Genomic DNA, 17,101 nt, shown 5'->3' on the forward strand with positions numbered 1-17,101 from the left:
TTATTGTTCTGTATTTTTGAAAATTTACATAATAAAATAAGTTTTCTTAAAATGAGAGCTTTGTTTTGATAGAGCTAGATTATAAAACATTGAAAGATCTTTTTTTAATGACTTCCAAGCGGAAAAAGAGAGTTTGTGACGGACTATTAGTTGGTACATTAAACCTTACAAGTTACTTAAAAGCTGACAAAGTAAAATATTTTTTTAAATAGGGCACCAACTGCTGGATGTTACTATGTCAACAGAAGACCACTAAAAGCTGGAGGTTTAAGTAAAAGCAGAAAACTTATAGACTGAACTTTGATCCAGGTAAGAGTGTGGGCTCCGGAGTACGCTGAATCGAGGCCTGTCTCCCAGCCCTGCGAGTCCTACCTACTAGATAAATGTCTTCCAGCAAGTAACTTCTGGGCACCTCGGTTTCTGCATCTTTAAAAGCAGGGGGGAGTAAAGTCTGGATCACTAAGGCACTCAGTTCAGGGCCTGCCATGGTAAGTGCTCAGTGGATGAGTCCACTACCCTAGGTCATCAATCCTAAACGCATGCGTTTTCCTATTCCGGCATCTCTGGATCGGGGAGCGTCCCACAGCTGATGGCACCCCACGGTTTACTTGGCCGTTTTTCCTTCTTTTGGGGTATGTAACACGACGGTTTGTACCGCAAATGGATGGCACCTACTATATGGTAGCACACGGTGATATGGTATCAATCCTGGTAAATCTAGATTCCCAATTTGTTCTCAGATTATCCTGAATATAGAATAACCGATTTGAAATCTAAAAAATTTCAAAGTATGAGCAAAATATTTCCAACACGTCACGAACAGAACAGTTTTGAGACCAATTCTTTTTGTAAAAAATGGTTTATCAATTCCGTTTTTGTATAAAACACAACGGGAGAAACCTAGCCAATCACCACACAAGCGCTGCCGCGTGGAAAGGTACTTTATCAAACTTTGAGCCTAAGAACGTACAAATGTCTCTTATCGTGTCTACAGTAATTGTCTAAGCTTTTCCATCTGCCTCTTTTAAAAACCCCCCATGTCCCCATTATTTCTTCTGTCCCGGTTACAGTACAATGACGGGAGGAAGGGGCTGGTTAAAACAATGCTCTACGCGGTTTTCTGCTGTCCCTTCTTTCCGATCAGAGACTTGTGGATGTGCGGGATCACACCTGGAAGGGAACGGAAACATATGAACGACTCTCCACGGGCGCTCTCTCCACTTCGGGGCCTCCCCGGAGAGCAACTCCCCAGACATGAAGTCTGCCGATGGCCCTCTTCACACACCCACCCACGCCAAGGCCTCCCTCTCTTGAGGTCTGGGAACCCCCCTAAAACTACATAAAACACCGCTTTTATGGACTTTGGGGAAGAGGAAGCATAGCTTTCAAGAGCTTCTCCGAAGGTGACCTGGAAGGGATTCAGGTGTTCATCTCACCTTCACTGACCCTGACTCACTCAATCACCTCAGCCCTGACTTTCAAGGTCATCACACAGAGCAGGTTCTCAGGATTACCTTTAAGACACCGCTACAAGGGTATGGGAAATATTTAAAACCCCAGGTTTTAAGAATCATTTATGAGATTTAGACAAGGAATGTGCCAAACTAAAGCAGTGCTGTATCTGGCCATAGCATTTATTGGGATCAGAATATAAAGGAGCCTTTACTGTAACGTAACAGACTCAACACTCCTGGAGTCCTGGAATCCTGGAGTCGAGGTCTGTATGAGTTCTAGGGTCACTGATTGAATGATGTCAGAACGGCCAACAGCCACGTGGGCGGTAGTGGGGATCCTACGTACCACCCCCGGCGATGGTTGCCTTGATGAGGGAGTCCAACTCTTCATCACCACGGATTGCGAGCTGCAGGTGGCGCGGGGTGATCCGCTTTACCTTGAGGTCCTTGGAGGCGTTACCCGCCAGCTCCAGCACCTGCAAAGCACCGTGAGACGGTGCATCAGAGGCTCAAGCGCGTGAGGCTCAGCGCAGACCTGTAGTTATAGCTACACAGACCTGTACGGTATCTGCACAGAAGACACGCAATGCATATGAGCCGGTAATGCGGGTTTCTTTTTCACATTTCTGATGCTTTCATAGGAATCTTGTTACTTCGCTAGGGTCTCTTATATTCATTTTCTGCAGGAGAGCTAGACCCCTGAGCAAGAACCCACTTCTCCAGAAAGAAGGGCAAGGGATAACACTATTTCCCTAGCCAAGATTCCAAATGCGAACATTGAGGAAAATCGTGATTTCAGTATGGCCCCGTAGTCTATTTTTGTCCAGCCCTTAATGGACGGAACTTATTTCTTAGTACTTGTAGAAAAGTTTAAAAAATAATTTCTTATTCAGAGTTTTTAACATCACTGGGTCCTCTAATCTAGAGGCAATATACTAGAAGCCCTTTATTCTAGAATGGGAATTTTCAACTAAAACAATTCCAAAGTCCCAGCTGGCCATAAAAACTGCATTTCTAGGGGCGCCTGGGTGGCGCAGTCGGTTGGGCGTCCGACTTCAGCCAGGTCACGATCTCGCGGTCCGTGAGTTCGAGCCCCGCGTCAGGCTCTGGGCTGATGGTTCGGAGCCTGGAGCCTATTTCCGATTCTGTGTCTCCCTCTCTCTCTGCCCCTCCCCCGTTCATGCTCTGTCTCTGTCCCAAAAATAAATGAAAACGTTGGGAAAAAAAAAAATTAAAAAAAAAACAAACAAAAAAAACTGCATTTCTAATTTGTTTTGTTTTGCCTCTACAGACTATACTGGCATTATAAAACCTTTGATGGAAGTCCTACAAAAAAAAAACTCCATAGAGCCTCGCTTAAACACAGTGGTGGGAAGTCCCCGTGTATGTCAGAAGCAGCGGGGACCCCTGCTTCTTCCTCCCAAGACTCTGACCCATCTGGGCACCAGTATCTTTTGGAAGCTCCAAGTGACCCTAGTGTGAAGCTACTGACTTTAGATTTCAGTATTTTCTTTGCATCCTACTATGACTAACACCCCAAACACAAATACCTGAAAATATGTTGACTGCTTACATAAATGCTCATGGTCTAATCTTTTTTTTTTTTTATTAAAAACATTTTTTTTTTCAACGTTTTTATTTACTTTTGGAACAGAGAGAGACAGAGCATGAACGGGGGAGGGGCAGAGAGAGAGGGAGACACAGAATCGGAAACAGGCTCCAGGCTCTGAGCCATCAGCCCAGAGCCCGACGCGGGGCTCGAACTCACGGACCGCGAGATCGTGACCTGGCTGAAGTCGGACGCTTAACCGACTGCGCCACCCAGGCACCCCGCTCATGGTCTAATCTTAACCTAAAAACTTGTACTCAAAGTTCCCGGGAATAAAGAAAATGGGAGTCTGGATGAGACCTGGAACATTCTGAGTCAGAAGAATATGCCTCCACGTGATGAATGAAACGTGTACCTTCCTGAAAAGTCTGCCGCTCACCAAACACAAACTGGTGTAAGGCTGAAGGAGAAGGTGGGGTGGGGGGAGGCCCCGTGTCCCTGTCTCAGGACCTAACACCGTAGAAACCGCCTGGAGTGCAGGGACCAGATGAAGTTAATGAGATGACGGCATTAACAATTCACACACACCCCAAACTCCCACCTTTCAGTCCGGGTCCCCACCACATGATCGCGGGGAAGAACTTCCCTCTGTTTCTAACCGCCTGACCTGCTTGCTACTCATCCTGCCCTGACTGGGGTGGATAGTGCAGGGATGGGGGGCGGTCGCAGTCTTCAGGGGGTTCTCCTTACAAGGGGCTGGTCCATCACCCAGGTGTTAAGAATTTCACCCAATCAGCCCATCTTCCTGCAATGTCACACTGGCCAAGACTACGCAGTCTTGGCAGGCAGTCTACGCAGGCAACCACGCAGAGAAGAGGGTTCGTCTGCTCTTCCACCAGATTCCACCATCAGAATGGATGTGTAATGTACATCACCCTGGCAAACTCTGCCCCCCCCACCCCATCTTCACGAAGAGATCATGATTTCAGTTCACAAACCTCCCGCTGAGGGTTCATTTCCTTAGTAGCGGAGTACCGCAGGTACCAGACACCCATCACCTCCCGCAGACGTGGGGCTACGGACCCTGCCTTAACTCAGCATGAGCGCATCAAGGTCCTTCCCACACGGGGCTGGGGCTGGGTGCCACCGGGCTGGGTGCCGAGGAGGCGCCCCCTCCCCCGTGGGCTCTGCCACTCCGCACCCGGCGCACCTGCCGGGACCGCGCACGACTGACCTCGGCCGTGAGGTACTCCAGGATCGCGGCGCTGTACACCGCGGCCGTGGCGCCGACCCTCCCGTGGCTCGTGGTGCGGGTCTTCAAGTGTCTGTGGATGCGGCCCACGGGAAACTGAAAGACAGAGCATCCAGGTGGGAGGCACCGCGGCCTTACCAGCGCGCTACCGAGCGAGACCAAAGGCAGAGCGGACCGTGAACTCGCACGGATCAGAGAAGCCAGACCCACTTAACAAGGAACGGTTGCTAGCACCTGTGTGTCGCAGTAAGGGCCTAGAGGTCCCACCTCTGCCCTCCTGAGGAGAGACCCGTTGGGGGGGGGGGGTGTCTGAGGAACTAGCTTCTGAAGACGGGCAGCCGGCACAGCACAGCCCAAGGCACAGCACAGCCCAAGGAGGGGCCAGGTGTGTGCTGGTGCCAGACTTGACCCTTGACCCCTCCGCGGCAGCCCGGGGGTGGGGGTGGGGGTGGGAGTAGGGGGGGTGGGGTGGCCAGCTCCCTGCTCCCTCCCTGCGGCTGACAGCTATGCTAACTCTCCTGGGGACTCTCTGAGGACAGAACTTTCTCCAATGTGTCCTCAGGCATGTCGCCCCCATGGCCCCCTTCTCACGCACTGTGACCCTTCGCCATGCCAGCACCACAACAGCTCAACCCCCACCCCCAAGCCTTCCCCCCTGCACCTGTCCTCTGAGCCTCACAGCAACCAACCCCACTCCAGCCCGTTCCCCGCTCTCCTTTCCAAAGGCAAAACTTAAAAGCAAATCCTGGACACCTAACTGTCCTGTCACCTGTTTTTTTTTTTTTCAATTTTTTTGTAATGTTTATTTTTGAGAGAGAGAGAGAGAGAGAGAGAGAGAGAGAGAGAGAGACAGAGCACGAGTGGGGGAGGGGCAGAGAGAGAGGGAGACACAGAATCCGAAGCAGGCTCCAGGCTGTTAGCACAGAGCCTCATGCGGGGCTCAAACTCGCAAACTGCGAGATCATGACCTGAGCTGAAATCAGATGCTCAACCGATTGAGCCACCCAGGCACCCCAAGTCCTGTCACCTGTTCTATTCTAACCCAACCTTGGCTTTTGCCATTGCTCTTAAAGGTAGGTGGTGGCACTTTAACTGCCAAATCCAGTAGCCATTTCTAGATCCAATCCTCAAGGACTCGAGCCTCTCTGTGCCCTCGGGCCGGTCCCCAGCCTTCCCGGGACTCCCAGGCTGCATGTGGTCCGCCCAAGGCCCCCGGTTCCCCTCTCGTCCTCTGTGACCAGACTCACTGCGGCACGAGCTCCCAAATTTACACATGTGATCTCAACTTTGTAATTCTTTTCATCACTCCTCTTGGAAAGGGGACTCAAATCTACAACTTGGAGACATTTTCCTGACAATGTTTTGGTGGAACTTCAAATGACTCACCTTCAACTTCTCTCCTGACGCGTTCTTGCTACAACATAAACTCCTCTGATGCTGTGCTTCTAAGCCTTATAGAACCCCCGTGCCTCCCTGTCCATTCTCGGGAGGCACATGTGCCTTCTATTCCTTCTGCTGCACGGGGTTTAGGTGTGCCTACCTCAGTCCTAAAGTGCGGCACAGCCTCCGTCACCTGCCCTCATCACCTGCCCTCTCGCGGACAAGGGTCACTGTCGGTCACTGACACCCCTGCCCCAGGCAATGCTCAGGGAGAGCCCAGCTAGTCACCCTCTAGGGGGAGTTCCCTCCCCCTCCCCTCGGTGCCCCTGGCTCACGTCACTCTCCCGCTCCACAAAGTTCAGTGGCTCCCCGCCACCGCCAAGAAGAAAACCCAAACCTTACAGTCTGGCCTGCAAACCGTCCTGTTTCAAAGTCTCCTCCTCTAGGTAGGAGCGGTTCTCACTCATTCAGAAACACTGGAGTTTGTGGATCAAAGTTGCAACAACTCAAATGCGTGAAGTTTCAAAGTATTTAGTGTTTCAAGCGTATCACTCTGGCTCAAACTGAAGGAAGCTCAAGGGGAGACATCCAGGGGACGGGTGCACTGCCCAGTCCTCCCCCAAGCTCTGTGTCTTAGGGTGATCACACATGGCGCGGACCGTCCCCGGAAGACAAATCACGGCATACTTACTTTCATGGGGGCCAATTTATAACAAAAACAGGAACATAATTATAATCTAGAAATAACAGATTTTAAGAGCTCATTTAACACCGCTTCATAACTTGTTCTCATTTGGAAGAATCCAAATTAAAAGACTGTTGCATTGGGATTTTAATTTTTGACCACTCACTCTCATTAAAAGGTCAGTGGTACAAGTATAATTTTGCAAGTAATGAAACATTTATGGGTCCTAAATTACAACAATGAAGAAAATAACCCAGTCATGAATTATGACGGCATCAATTACCTGGAGCCCAGCTCTCTGCGAGCGAGACACTGCCTTAGCCTTGGCCTTCCCGCTGTCCTTTCCGGCTTTCCCTCCAGCCTAAGTGAAAGAGAAAAGAAAAAAAAAAAAAAAAAAAAAAAACCTCCAGATGAAGACTCGAAAATGCTATTTCAAAAACATTTGGGAAACAATTTTCTCCACTTTTACTTCAGGTAGTTAAAAAATATACATTTGTAAGTGATCCCTTTCTTCAATTTCAAATATACATGTGTTATATCATTATTTACTAACTTATGTAACTATGATGTCAAACCTTAAATTCTTATTTAAATTGAGTTTTCTATAAGTTTGCCTATTTTTCTTGAATTTCACACTGACGAATCTTCATCAAGTAAACATAACTTTCATGCTGGAAATATTTCATAACGTAGTGATTTTTAAAAATGTTAACATATCGGGGAGCCCGGGTAAGCTCAGTCGGTTAAGCTTCTGACTTCAGTTCAGGTCCTGATCTCATGGTTCGTGAGTTCGAGCCCCATGGCGGGCTCTCTGCTGTCAGTGTGGAGCCTGCTTGGGATCCTGTCCCTCTTTCCTTCCCTCTCCCACCACACTTTCTCTCTCTCAAAAATAAATAAGCATTAAAAAAACTGTAGAAACTTAAGAAAAAAAAAAGAAGTTAGCTCTTTTGGGAGAGAAAAAAGCACCTTAGAAGAAACCCAAAAATTAAACGCAGAATTAACATCCGGCCCACCAACTGCACTTTGGGGTCTCTACCCAAAGAACTGAAACCGGCAGAGGACTCAATGCAGCAACACACAGGCAAGTCCACAACAGCCTCAGGACAGAAAGGGCTCCAGGGCCTACTGAGGAACTAATGATCAACAAAAGGGGGTGTACACACACCATGGAACAGCATTCGGCTATATAAAGGAAATTGCGGTACGCCCTATGCCAGATAAACTGAAGATGTGATGCTAAGTGAAATAAACCAGTCCCAAAAGGACACATGTTGTAGGATTCCTCTTATATGAGGTACCTAGTCAAAAATCAGAAGTGGGGGGGCAGCTGGGGGGCTCAGTCGTTAAGCAGCGACTTTGGCCCAGGTCATGATCTCCCAGGTGGGGAGTTGCAGCCCCACATCAGGCTCTGTCTGTGCTGACAACTCAGAGCCTGGAACCTGCTTTGAATTGTGTCCCTCTCTCACTTTGCCCTTTTCCCGTTCACGCTCTCACTCTCTCAAGAATAGACAAACATTAAAAAATTAAAAAAAAAAAAAAAAATCAGAGGGGGAGAAAGTACAATGGTAGTTGCAGGAGACTGGAGACAGGGTTGGAATGGAGAGTTACTCACTTTGGGAAGAAGTTTTGGAGGTGACTGGCAGTGATGGCTGCATAACAGTGTTAAATGTCCTTAACATCAGTAATTGCACATTAAAGATGGCTAAAATGGCAAGTTTTAGTATGTATATTTAAAAAAAAAAAGAACCACTTACACTAAAAGGGTTAAACAAATCCTACTATCAATAGATAGTAAAAAAAAAAACAACAACAACAACAACAAAAAAAAAAAACCCCAGGCACCTGAGTGGGTCAGTCAGTTGAGGGAGCAACTTTTTTTTCTCTTAATTTTTAAAAATATGTTTATTTTTGAGAGGGAGTACGTAAGCAAGGGATGGGCAGGGGGAAGGGGCCAAACTCTTGATTTCAGCTCCCAGGGTCATGGGATCAAGCCCCAAGTGGGGGGCTCTGCTCTGAGCATGAAGCTTACTTGGGTCTCTATCTCTCTCTCTCTCCCCCTCCCTCAACTGTACTCACTCTGTCTCAAATAACTAATTAAATAGGAGCACCTGGGTGACTCAGTCAATTAAACGTCCTGCTCTTGATTTTTGGCTCAGGTCATGATCTCAGTTTGTGAGACTGAGCCTCATGCTGGGCTCTGCACTGACCGTGCAGAGCCCGCTTAGGATTCTCTCTGCCCTTCCCCCACCCCCCTCCTCGTGTGTGTGTGTGTGTGTGTGTGTGTGTGTGTGTGTGTGTGTGTGTGTGTGTCTGTGTGTGTGTGTGTGTGTGTCTGTGTGTGTGTGTGTTAGTATTCTTTCATATTGATTGATAGATAGATAGATAAATACTTGGCTGGCTGAGGTTTAAAACAAGAAAAACAAAAAGTAATCCTGCCAGGACTTGCCTACGGTTTTGCTCACAGCTTGTTTTTCCCACATTGCAATTCTCTTTTATTCCTGAATAAAATCATTTTTTGTTGGTAACGTCAATCAATGAATGAAAAGTAAACCAAACCTGCTGGATGCCTGGGTGGTTCGGCTGGACATCCAACTTTTGATTTTGGCTCATGGTTCATGGGTTCAAGCCCCATGAACCTGTGCTGAGCACGGAGCCTGCCTGGGATTCTCTCTCTCTCAAAATAAATAAATAAACATAAAAAAAAAAAATACTCAACGGGCGCCTGGGTGGCTTAGTCAGTTAAGCGTCTGACTTCCACTCAGGTCATGATCTCGGGGTTTGTGGGTTCAAGCCCCGCGTTGGACACTGTGCTGACGGCTCAGAGCCTGGAGCCTGCTTTGGATTCTGTGTCTCCCTCTCTCTCTGCCCCTCCTCCACACACACTGTCTCTCAAAAATAAAAATAAAACGTTAAAAAAAATAAAAAATTTAAAAAATAAACATTAAAAATTCTTTCACATAAAAAAAGGAAAATATCATGCAGCCATTTCAACAAATGAGACAAAGATATGTGTCATAAACACCCACAAAACTCTTAAGTGGAAAAGGCAAAGTATGTACCAGTGCAGGGAGCTTTTCCTTACATAAACATGGGGTCTTCTATGCAGAGTATGTGTGCACACAGATTTCCAGAAGAACACACAATAAATAGGTTAGAAAAGCTATTTGCCTCTGGCGGGGGGGCGGGGGAATACCAAGAATCTGACTTGAGAGAGAAACTACTGTTTTCTTTGGACTGTTTAATTTTACCATTTAAGTCTATTATGGCTTCCCTGTTAAAAAAAACAAAAAACAAAAAAACTGGTTTACAAGACGGGCAAGCTGTTCAAGGATCTACATTTTCGAAGCACAGGATAAGCAATGAAATGGCATATCCCCTTTATAATGTTTTTCTTAAAATTTTTAAGCTAAAAAAAAATTAACTGCACATAGTCCCCCCCAACTGCACGCCTCAGGTGATTTAATGTTTATTTCCCGGAACGACATAAAAAAAAAAAAAAATACAGGTCTTGGCACGTATTAGAAGCAGGAAAAAAGTTTAAGAACAAATTCCTATGTTTTTCACATTTAGCACTTTAGCAGGAGACAGTGATTTACGTTTAACAGAGGGGACTGAGAAGCTCTAGGTTTCTACAGGATGCCTTGTATGTTTTAATAATTTCTGATCACACTGATATACGATAAAAAGGTTTTTGTAGAATTTTTTGATTTCTGAATTTGGCTTACATAACACATTCCCACTTCTTCCTCAAGTACAGAAATTGTTTCAGCTCTGTCCCGGAATAAAATGTAAAAACCTTTCAACAGGCGCAGGAATCTAAAATCACAATCACCGTGCCTCCAGGGCCGAATCAGGAAATAAGAACTAGTTACCAATCCAAAGCCACCAAACCGCAAAAGCCCGAATTGACTCTTCATAGGCAACTTCAGCCTGTGTCCAATCCATCCTGTTTACTGTCTGATTTGCTTTTTAAGGAGGCAGGCGTGAAATCACGGTTTTAAGAACAACAGACGTCATGACTCTGCCAGGTGTGGGGGCCTCGGTCACCTTCCGGACGCCAGCCACCAAGTTGCCCGGCGCTCCGCCCGGGTCAGCTCGCACTCGAGAAGCCAGCGGACGATTCGGCCCCGAATTGGGCACGTCCACCCCCGCAGCTGCCGCGGGTCCGCATCCCGGGGGCGGAGAGGTCACCGGCCGGGGTCCGCAACCCGGAAAGGGAGGGGGCACATGTCGGGGGTCCGCGTCCCGGAGGCATAAGGGACACCTGTCGGGGGTCCGCGTCTCGGGGAGGAAGGGGCCCGGCCGGTGGTCCGCGTCCCGGGGGCCGAGGGAGCATCGGCTTGGGGTCCGCGCCCCGGAGAACGAGGGAGCGCCGGACGGGGGTCCCTCCCTGCCGGACACCGGGTCTCCTTCCAGCAGGGCACCTGCTCCCGGAGCCCCGACGTCAGCATCCCAACAACTAGCTGACAAGTCTCCGCCGCCGCTATTTTTAGATCCCGCGGCCAACCCGTAATTTTAGCGGCTTGGTGGAGGGACGCAGGTCTGAGGCACCGCGCCGGGGGACACGGGGAGCGCCCACCCGCCCGGGACGCAGGCCGGCCGCAGGGCCCTCTCCCCGCGCTCCACGCCGGCGCCACAGCGGGCGAGGCGGAACCGCGCAGCCTCAACAGGTAGCGCCACTCGCCGCCGCCCGGCCGGTCGCTGCCCTCACCATGGTCTCGGCCGCTCCCGCCCTCGCTCCCGCCGAGCCGCCGCCGAGCCGCCGCCGAGCCGCCGCCCCGCAGCACCGACCGCCGCCGCCGCCGCCGCCGCCGCCGCCGCCGCCGCCGCCGCCGCCGCCGCCGCCGCCGCCGCCGCCGCCGCCGGAGCCCGGACAATAACCGGGACCCGCTTCGCGCCGCCCCGACCAATCCCCGCTCTCTTTGCTAATTTGAACCCAGGCGGCCGCCCAATCGCACGCCCCCTTCTAGTCCGGCCCCGCCCCCGGCACCACCTCCCTAACGGCTGTTTGTTTTTGCACACGGCCCACGGGGGCGGGGCCTCCAGCCCCGACAAGGACCGCCCTTCGTGCGAGCGGGGGCGGGGCCACGCGCCGCTCTCCGTCTGTCTCCAAGGCTCGGGCCGGATGAATGGAGGGGCGGGCCAATGAGGACGGACGGCTGGCAGAACTCAGCCAATGAGAACCTTGCCCGCGAGCAGGGGAGGCGGGTTGCCGGGAACGACAGCGGGGTTAGCCAATGTGTGGGGTGACTGGAGGTGGTGGCCGCTTTCCCGCGCGTTCTCTGCGGGGAGTAGTCTCTGAGTTGCGTTCTGGGCGGAAGTGGCGGTGGGCGTCGCCCGCGCGCGCGCCTTCTCGCGATCCTGTGGCTCTCAGGGGCGTCCTAGCGCCGAGACTAGGGGAAGCGGTCGACCTTCTCAGGACGGGCCCCGCAGGGATGTTCCTGTCTTTTCCTTCTCCCGCGTCCGGCATCAGCCTTTGTCCCCTCGCCGCCCTCTCCGAAGCCGCAGGCGCCCTCTTCCCGGCGCTCCCGCGCGGGGTTCGTGCGTGCGCGCAGGGCAGGGACGTGGGGCAAGCGGAGGGGAGGGGGAGCGCCCGCACCGCCGGTTGGGACCCCACAGATTCCCGTGGGGGCTTCCTCATGAAGTCCGGGTGGTCCCGGTGCGGGCGGGGGTGGCGGAGAGGAGGGCACCCTGCAACCCCGAGTCCGGCTCCAGAGCAGGTTCCCGCCGCGCCCGGGCGCCCTCCCCGCGCCCCCGGCCCACCCCCAGCGCTCACCTGCAGATCCCGGTTCTCCCTGCGCCCTCGGTGACTCCCTTGCTCTCCGAGCTCAACTGAGATCTTGGCCGTTCCCCCACCCCCACCCCCAGCGCTCACCTGCAGACCCTGGCCTTCCAACACGCCGGGGGGAACGGGGGGAACGCAAACTCGCGCAGCTCTGAGCGCTGGCTCGGGCGGTGCGGCCCGTGGGGACGCCTGACCCCGAGCCCTCGCTCCCTGGCTGCGTGGTCCGCGCAGGGCACCGCGTATGCCCACGCCTGTGTGGTCATTAAATCTGCCCGCAAGAGTGCCCACCGCGCAGCGTTGGGGTGAGCGCTCATTCAGCAACCTAGGAGGAAGCGTCCTGTTCCTAGCACGGGGTCATGTCCGATACACGGTCACTTGGGTCACTTCTTTCCTTAACCGCCAGTTCATTCCGTCGCCCCTCCGCTTTCAAGTCCTTGATTCAGAGTGGAGGACAGTGCAGTTAGGGTGACAGACACTGACGCTCATCACAAACAGTAGTGATCCGCCTCCCCATCTCTGCATCCTGTTTAGAGCTGGGAGAACTAGATGGAGATTGAGGCCCACAGACAGAAGAAAATCAGGTGGGAACTTTACCGCATTTGTAAAAAGAAAACCTGCCTATTACCAATTTTATAAAGGACGTGTGTCAGCGAGTCAAGTCTGGTTTCCAGTGAACCAGGGCTGCAGAGCGGGTGGCATGGGCTCACAAAGACCAGCCTAACCAGGGAACTGTAGGAATTAGCATCTACAAGTGATATACTACCACACATGTCGGGTTATTCAACCTGCAGGATTTAACCTGGTCAGATAACAGTATATGGTTTTCAAAGTGTGGTCCCTACACAGCAGCATTGGGGTCCCCTGGAATTGTTGCAAGTGCAGGTTCTGATGCCCAACCCACACCCACTGAGTGGGAAACTGTGGGTGGGCCCATCAGGCCCCCCAGGGGATCTGTGTGTCCTACAATTTGAGAATAAGCTTCACGCATAGTCACAGAGGCACCTTTGCATCAGCAGCTGAGTGTTGACTGGTGGCCGCTGCTCAGCAGTCTTCTAGGGAATTGTGCTTGGCCAGAGGGAACAGCATGGCCCAGGGATCAGTGCTGTGGGGGCAGCCAATCACCAGCCACCAGTGGGTGTGGGGTAATGGTGCCTGGCTCTTTTGCCTTACTCTGACTCGACTCTGAAGAGCCTTTCCATTTCAGAGTCTGCTGTGTGATTGACACCGACCCGCTTGAACTGCATTGCTGTTCAACATCGCCATTCTATTTAATGCTGCTTTCTTCATTTTCTCATAGTAATGTCACCAGGAGCCACCCACAGTGAACCCCATGAAGGCAAATCCCCACGTCCAAGTCTGTTTCCTGGGACACCTGACTCCACACAATGGCTCTTCTTCGCAAAATTGTAATTTTTTGAGTCAACAATACATTTACACGGACAGGGTCCTCCTATACCAGACATCCATTTCCCCAATGTTGCCAGGGAAATGACCGTGTTTTAGCCTCTCGAGTAGAAAGCCTTCATGATTACATGATTACTACACAGATTCCAGGAGTTTTACCCCTGTGTTCAATCTTAAATTCACTTTAACATGGAGATACTCTCCAAAATATTATCAAGAAATCTTCTTTTGGCCACTCTTGGAAAGGACAGCCAAATTCTCCTGGGAAGGCCTGGGGTGTGGCCTTGGCGGGTGCTTGGCAAGGTCCACTGTGGGCTTAATGACCGTAAGAATGACTGTGCCCACAGCCCTGCTCTAGAATGTGCCCTCGATTCGATGTCAGGCCCTGGCCCTTGGCGGGTGGGTGAGAACAGCTTTTAGGGGAAGCAAGAGCTGGCTCCCGCCAAAGTGTAGCCTCCAAAGGCTCACTGGCAGGTGCAGTGCAGAAACACAGCAGTGAGTTCCCCACAGACTTGTTTCATCCTGGGTCCCATCCACAAGAGAACACCTGAGCTGCCAGAGGGTTTGGCAGAGTGAAGCACGTACATCCAAAGCAAGTTTGTAGCACCCCCACCCCCAAAAGGTGTGGTGTCAGCTGGGCAGACAAATGAGACCCCTCCTGCCCTGATGAGTCACTAGCCTGAGTGATATCCCCAGCTGGGTTTTCATAGCCAGGGAATAGCAGCTGCCGCACTAGAACATTCCACATTGCTGACAGCAGCTCTCCTGGCCTTGGAGGACTGCCGTCTGCCTGTCTTCCTGAGAACCTAACGTGCGTTCTTCTTGCATTATTTATTTTTGAGGGTGGGGAGCCTGCCTTTGTATTCTGAACTGTGTGTGCATTCTAGGGACACAATGTATATATTCATCAAGGCTCGCTCTGAGCTCCAAGCCAAAGCTTAAAGGTAGGAAGCAACTACCTTTGCTTCCTGTTGTTACGGTCGGGGAAACACTGTATGTCACAGAATCAAACACAAACACAAACAAACAAACACAAAAACAAACAAAAAAAACAACAAAAAATTTTCATGTTCCTAAACTGTACAAGAGTCTCATAACACTAAATCAAAATCGAAGGGCAACTAGATCCCCCAGGGTGAGCATTCCTTCATTTAATGACTTACTTGGAAAGGCAAGTTGTTTGCCTGAAAGGAAATATGAAATGGATCAGAAATGCAGCAATCTCTCCATTTATCAGCGTTCCCGAAATAGAGACCCTTTTCTCTCAACCTCAGAGGCTCAAAAGGTTTTGTTTCACCACCAGGGAGGATGCATTTGCCTGAGTCTGAATCAAGCCTAAAGTAATGAAACATTAGTTTTCAATTCCATTTCTGCATGGGGGCTGTTGGCTTGGTGGCACAACGTAATAATAACGTGTTAATTTAAATCCCAGTTAGTTGACATGTAGTGTAATAACAATTGCAGGAATAGAATGCAGTGATTCATCACTTACAACACCCAGTGCTCATCCCAACAGGTGCACCTCACCCATCTAGCCTATCCCCCCACCTCCCCCCAGCAACAGTTCTCTGTATTTAAGTCTCTTACTGTTTGTGTCCCTATCTGTTTTTATCTTATTTTTCCTTCCCTTCCCCTATGTTCATCTGTTTTGTATCTCAAATTCCACATACCTAACATGGATTTTTTTTTATCATTGAACACTTTTTTCAATATCTACATAAATGTGGTAGGCACTTAACTGCTGAGATTTAAAAAAAATTAGGGCACCTGGGAGGCTCAGTTGAGCGTCCAACGTCAGCTCAGGTCATGATCTCATGGTTCAGGAGTTGGAGCCCCGCATTGGGCTCTGTGCTGACAGCGCAAAGCCTGCTTGGGATTCTCTCCCTTGCTCTCTGCCCCTCCCCTGCTTGCATGTGCTCTCTCCCCCCCTCTCTCTTTCTCTCTTTCAAAATAAACTTCAAAAAAGTTTTTAAATTATCAAGTTTTTTCAAAAGGTACTATATTCTTTAACAGTAGTGACCTTTAAGAAGTGGGTTTGGAGAAAGAGAGAACATTTCATTTCTGTTTCGTTACAGTGATTCTCCACTGTTCACATGTGTCAAACAGAGTATGAATTAATGTTTATAATAAAACAAAGTGTAAGAAAGTGTAGAGGTTATAACCGCTAAAAAGATGCCCACAGATTAAGAGGCGCTTAGTAAATGGGCAAAGGGCAGGGCAATTTTGAGGGTGGGACCGTCCAGGGGGGCTTCCTGGCAGTCTGGGGAGTAGGAAGGTAGGGAAGCCAGGAAAAGGCCCCAGTGGGGGCCAAGCCCTCTCCTACAACTTCAGTCCATCCTCCCCAGCTTCTGGCTTGTGGAGCAGCCCCGGGAATCCTGATGGACACCCAAGTAACAGACCACTGCCCTTTCTTACTTAACCTGGCTATTTCTTAGTTTGACACCTAGGATGCAAAAACCATAAAATAGCATAAACAGGCTATTTTCAAGTCCACTAGCTCGTCTCACTGGGTTGGTAGGAAGTACCTGTCTGGCCCCAGTCCACTCCTGCAGTGTGACTCTGGGCCCATTTGTGTCCCCGCCAGGGAAACCTGATTTTCACACAGGGTGCTGCGGATGCTCCCGGTTGAGTGGGGCTCAGCCTGATCCAAGACCACAGCATTTTATTTCTTGGCCACTGATACAAATGAACCAAATCGGCACCTTTCTCTTTTTAACTTTAGGGAAATATTTTAATTTTGTTCTGAGATACCATACCCTGAAGGCATTGGTGAGTGTGACCCGGCCCTTCTACGTCAGCCTGCCTTTCTGCAGGAGCCCTACGAAGTTCTGGAAGGCTCAGTGGAGCACGCGCGGGCTCCTGGCATGGGAGTGGGGCCGCAGCGAAGAGAACTGGTGTAGATGTGGACTCATTCCTGCCGCGGACTAGCCGAGAGGCCGTACCTGGGCCCGCTGAGGTGTACACCGATCACCGGCGAGGTCTACGCGAACTTTCCTCCTGCGTGGGGAATACGGCCTCCTGTGAGGAGTGAAGGCTGCTTTGGCTGATGTCTGGTTCCTAGCTGCGGAGACTGGGGCGCTCGGCCCCCAGGGGCGCCCCTCCATAGCCTCCGAAGCGGGAAGCGCGGGCGAGGAGCCTCGGCACCCGGTCCACCTGCCGGAGGCCCGGAGCAGGTGCGCTCGCGCCCTCCCGGAACCCAGGGCGCGAAGAGCGGCGCGGGAGGACGGGCGGAATGGGTTCCCAGCGGCTTCCCGCCTCTGCCGCCCCCGCTGGGCTCTGGGGACAGGCGCCTGGGGATCTGAGGTAGAGCGGTTGGTCCCCGAGGAGGGAGGTGCTCCTGCGCCCCCGCGCGGCGTCGCGGCCTGGCCTCCGGAGAGCGGGGCGCAGGACTTGGCTCCCCCACGTCTCCCGAAGCCCCCCAGTCTTCTGGCTGCCCGTCCGGGGGCGCCGTGGACCTTGTGCTCCGCAGCCGGTGCGCTAGCTTAGCGCGTGGGGCTCGCTGTCGGTCGAGCGCTAAGATTCCGGCTGCGGCCGCCAGGGGGCTTCTCTGGACACCAGACTGTCGCGGGGCCTCGAGTTTGTGTCCGATACT

General features: G+C 51.3%; 1 protein-coding gene and 1 long non-coding RNA gene across 3 annotated transcripts; one reads left to right on the plus strand and one right to left on the minus strand.

Moving 5' to 3' along the window:
* Positions 1 to 840: 840 nt before the first annotated feature.
* LOC101099622 (histone H2A.V) lies at positions 841 to 11,117 on the minus strand. Of its 2 annotated transcripts, XM_023250125.2 has the most exons (5): positions 11,032 to 11,117; positions 6,604 to 6,681; positions 4,238 to 4,351; positions 1,801 to 1,930; positions 841 to 1,170 (listed from the first exon to the last, which is right to left on the minus strand). In XM_023250125.2, exons 1-5 carry the CDS (start codon positions 11,032 to 11,034, stop codon positions 1,109 to 1,111), a joined length of 387 nt encoding a protein of 128 aa, XP_023105893.1. In that variant the 5' UTR covers positions 11,035 to 11,117; the 3' UTR covers positions 841 to 1,108. The 2 variants fall into 2 exon arrangements, with proteins under 2 accessions (XP_023105893.1, XP_023105894.1); XM_023250126.2 differs by lacking the exon at positions 4,238 to 4,351.
* A 267-nt stretch (positions 11,118 to 11,384) lies between these two features.
* LOC109497764 lies at positions 11,385 to 13,654 on the plus strand. The gene is made up of 2 exons (XR_002154186.3): positions 11,385 to 12,686; positions 13,403 to 13,654. It is a non-coding gene; the product is annotated as an uncharacterized LOC109497764 (long non-coding RNA).
* The last annotated feature ends 3,447 nt before the right edge of the window (positions 13,655 to 17,101 follow it).

The sequence above is a fragment of the Felis catus genome, chromosome A2, assembly GCF_018350175.1.
Source record: "Felis catus isolate Fca126 chromosome A2, F.catus_Fca126_mat1.0, whole genome shotgun sequence".
Taxonomy (NCBI): domain Eukaryota; kingdom Metazoa; phylum Chordata; class Mammalia; order Carnivora; family Felidae; genus Felis; species Felis catus.

Coding starts and splice junctions, on each gene's coding strand:
- LOC101099622 (XM_023250125.2), bottom strand. Junction 1,931..4,237: donor TGGAGTACCTCACGGCCGAG/GTCAGTCGTGCG, acceptor GGTGCTTTGCAG/GTGCTGGAGCTGGCGGGTAA. Junction 1,171..1,800: donor GGCAACCATCGCCGGGGGTG/GTACGTAGGATC, acceptor GTTCCCTTCCAG/GTGTGATCCCGCACATCCAC.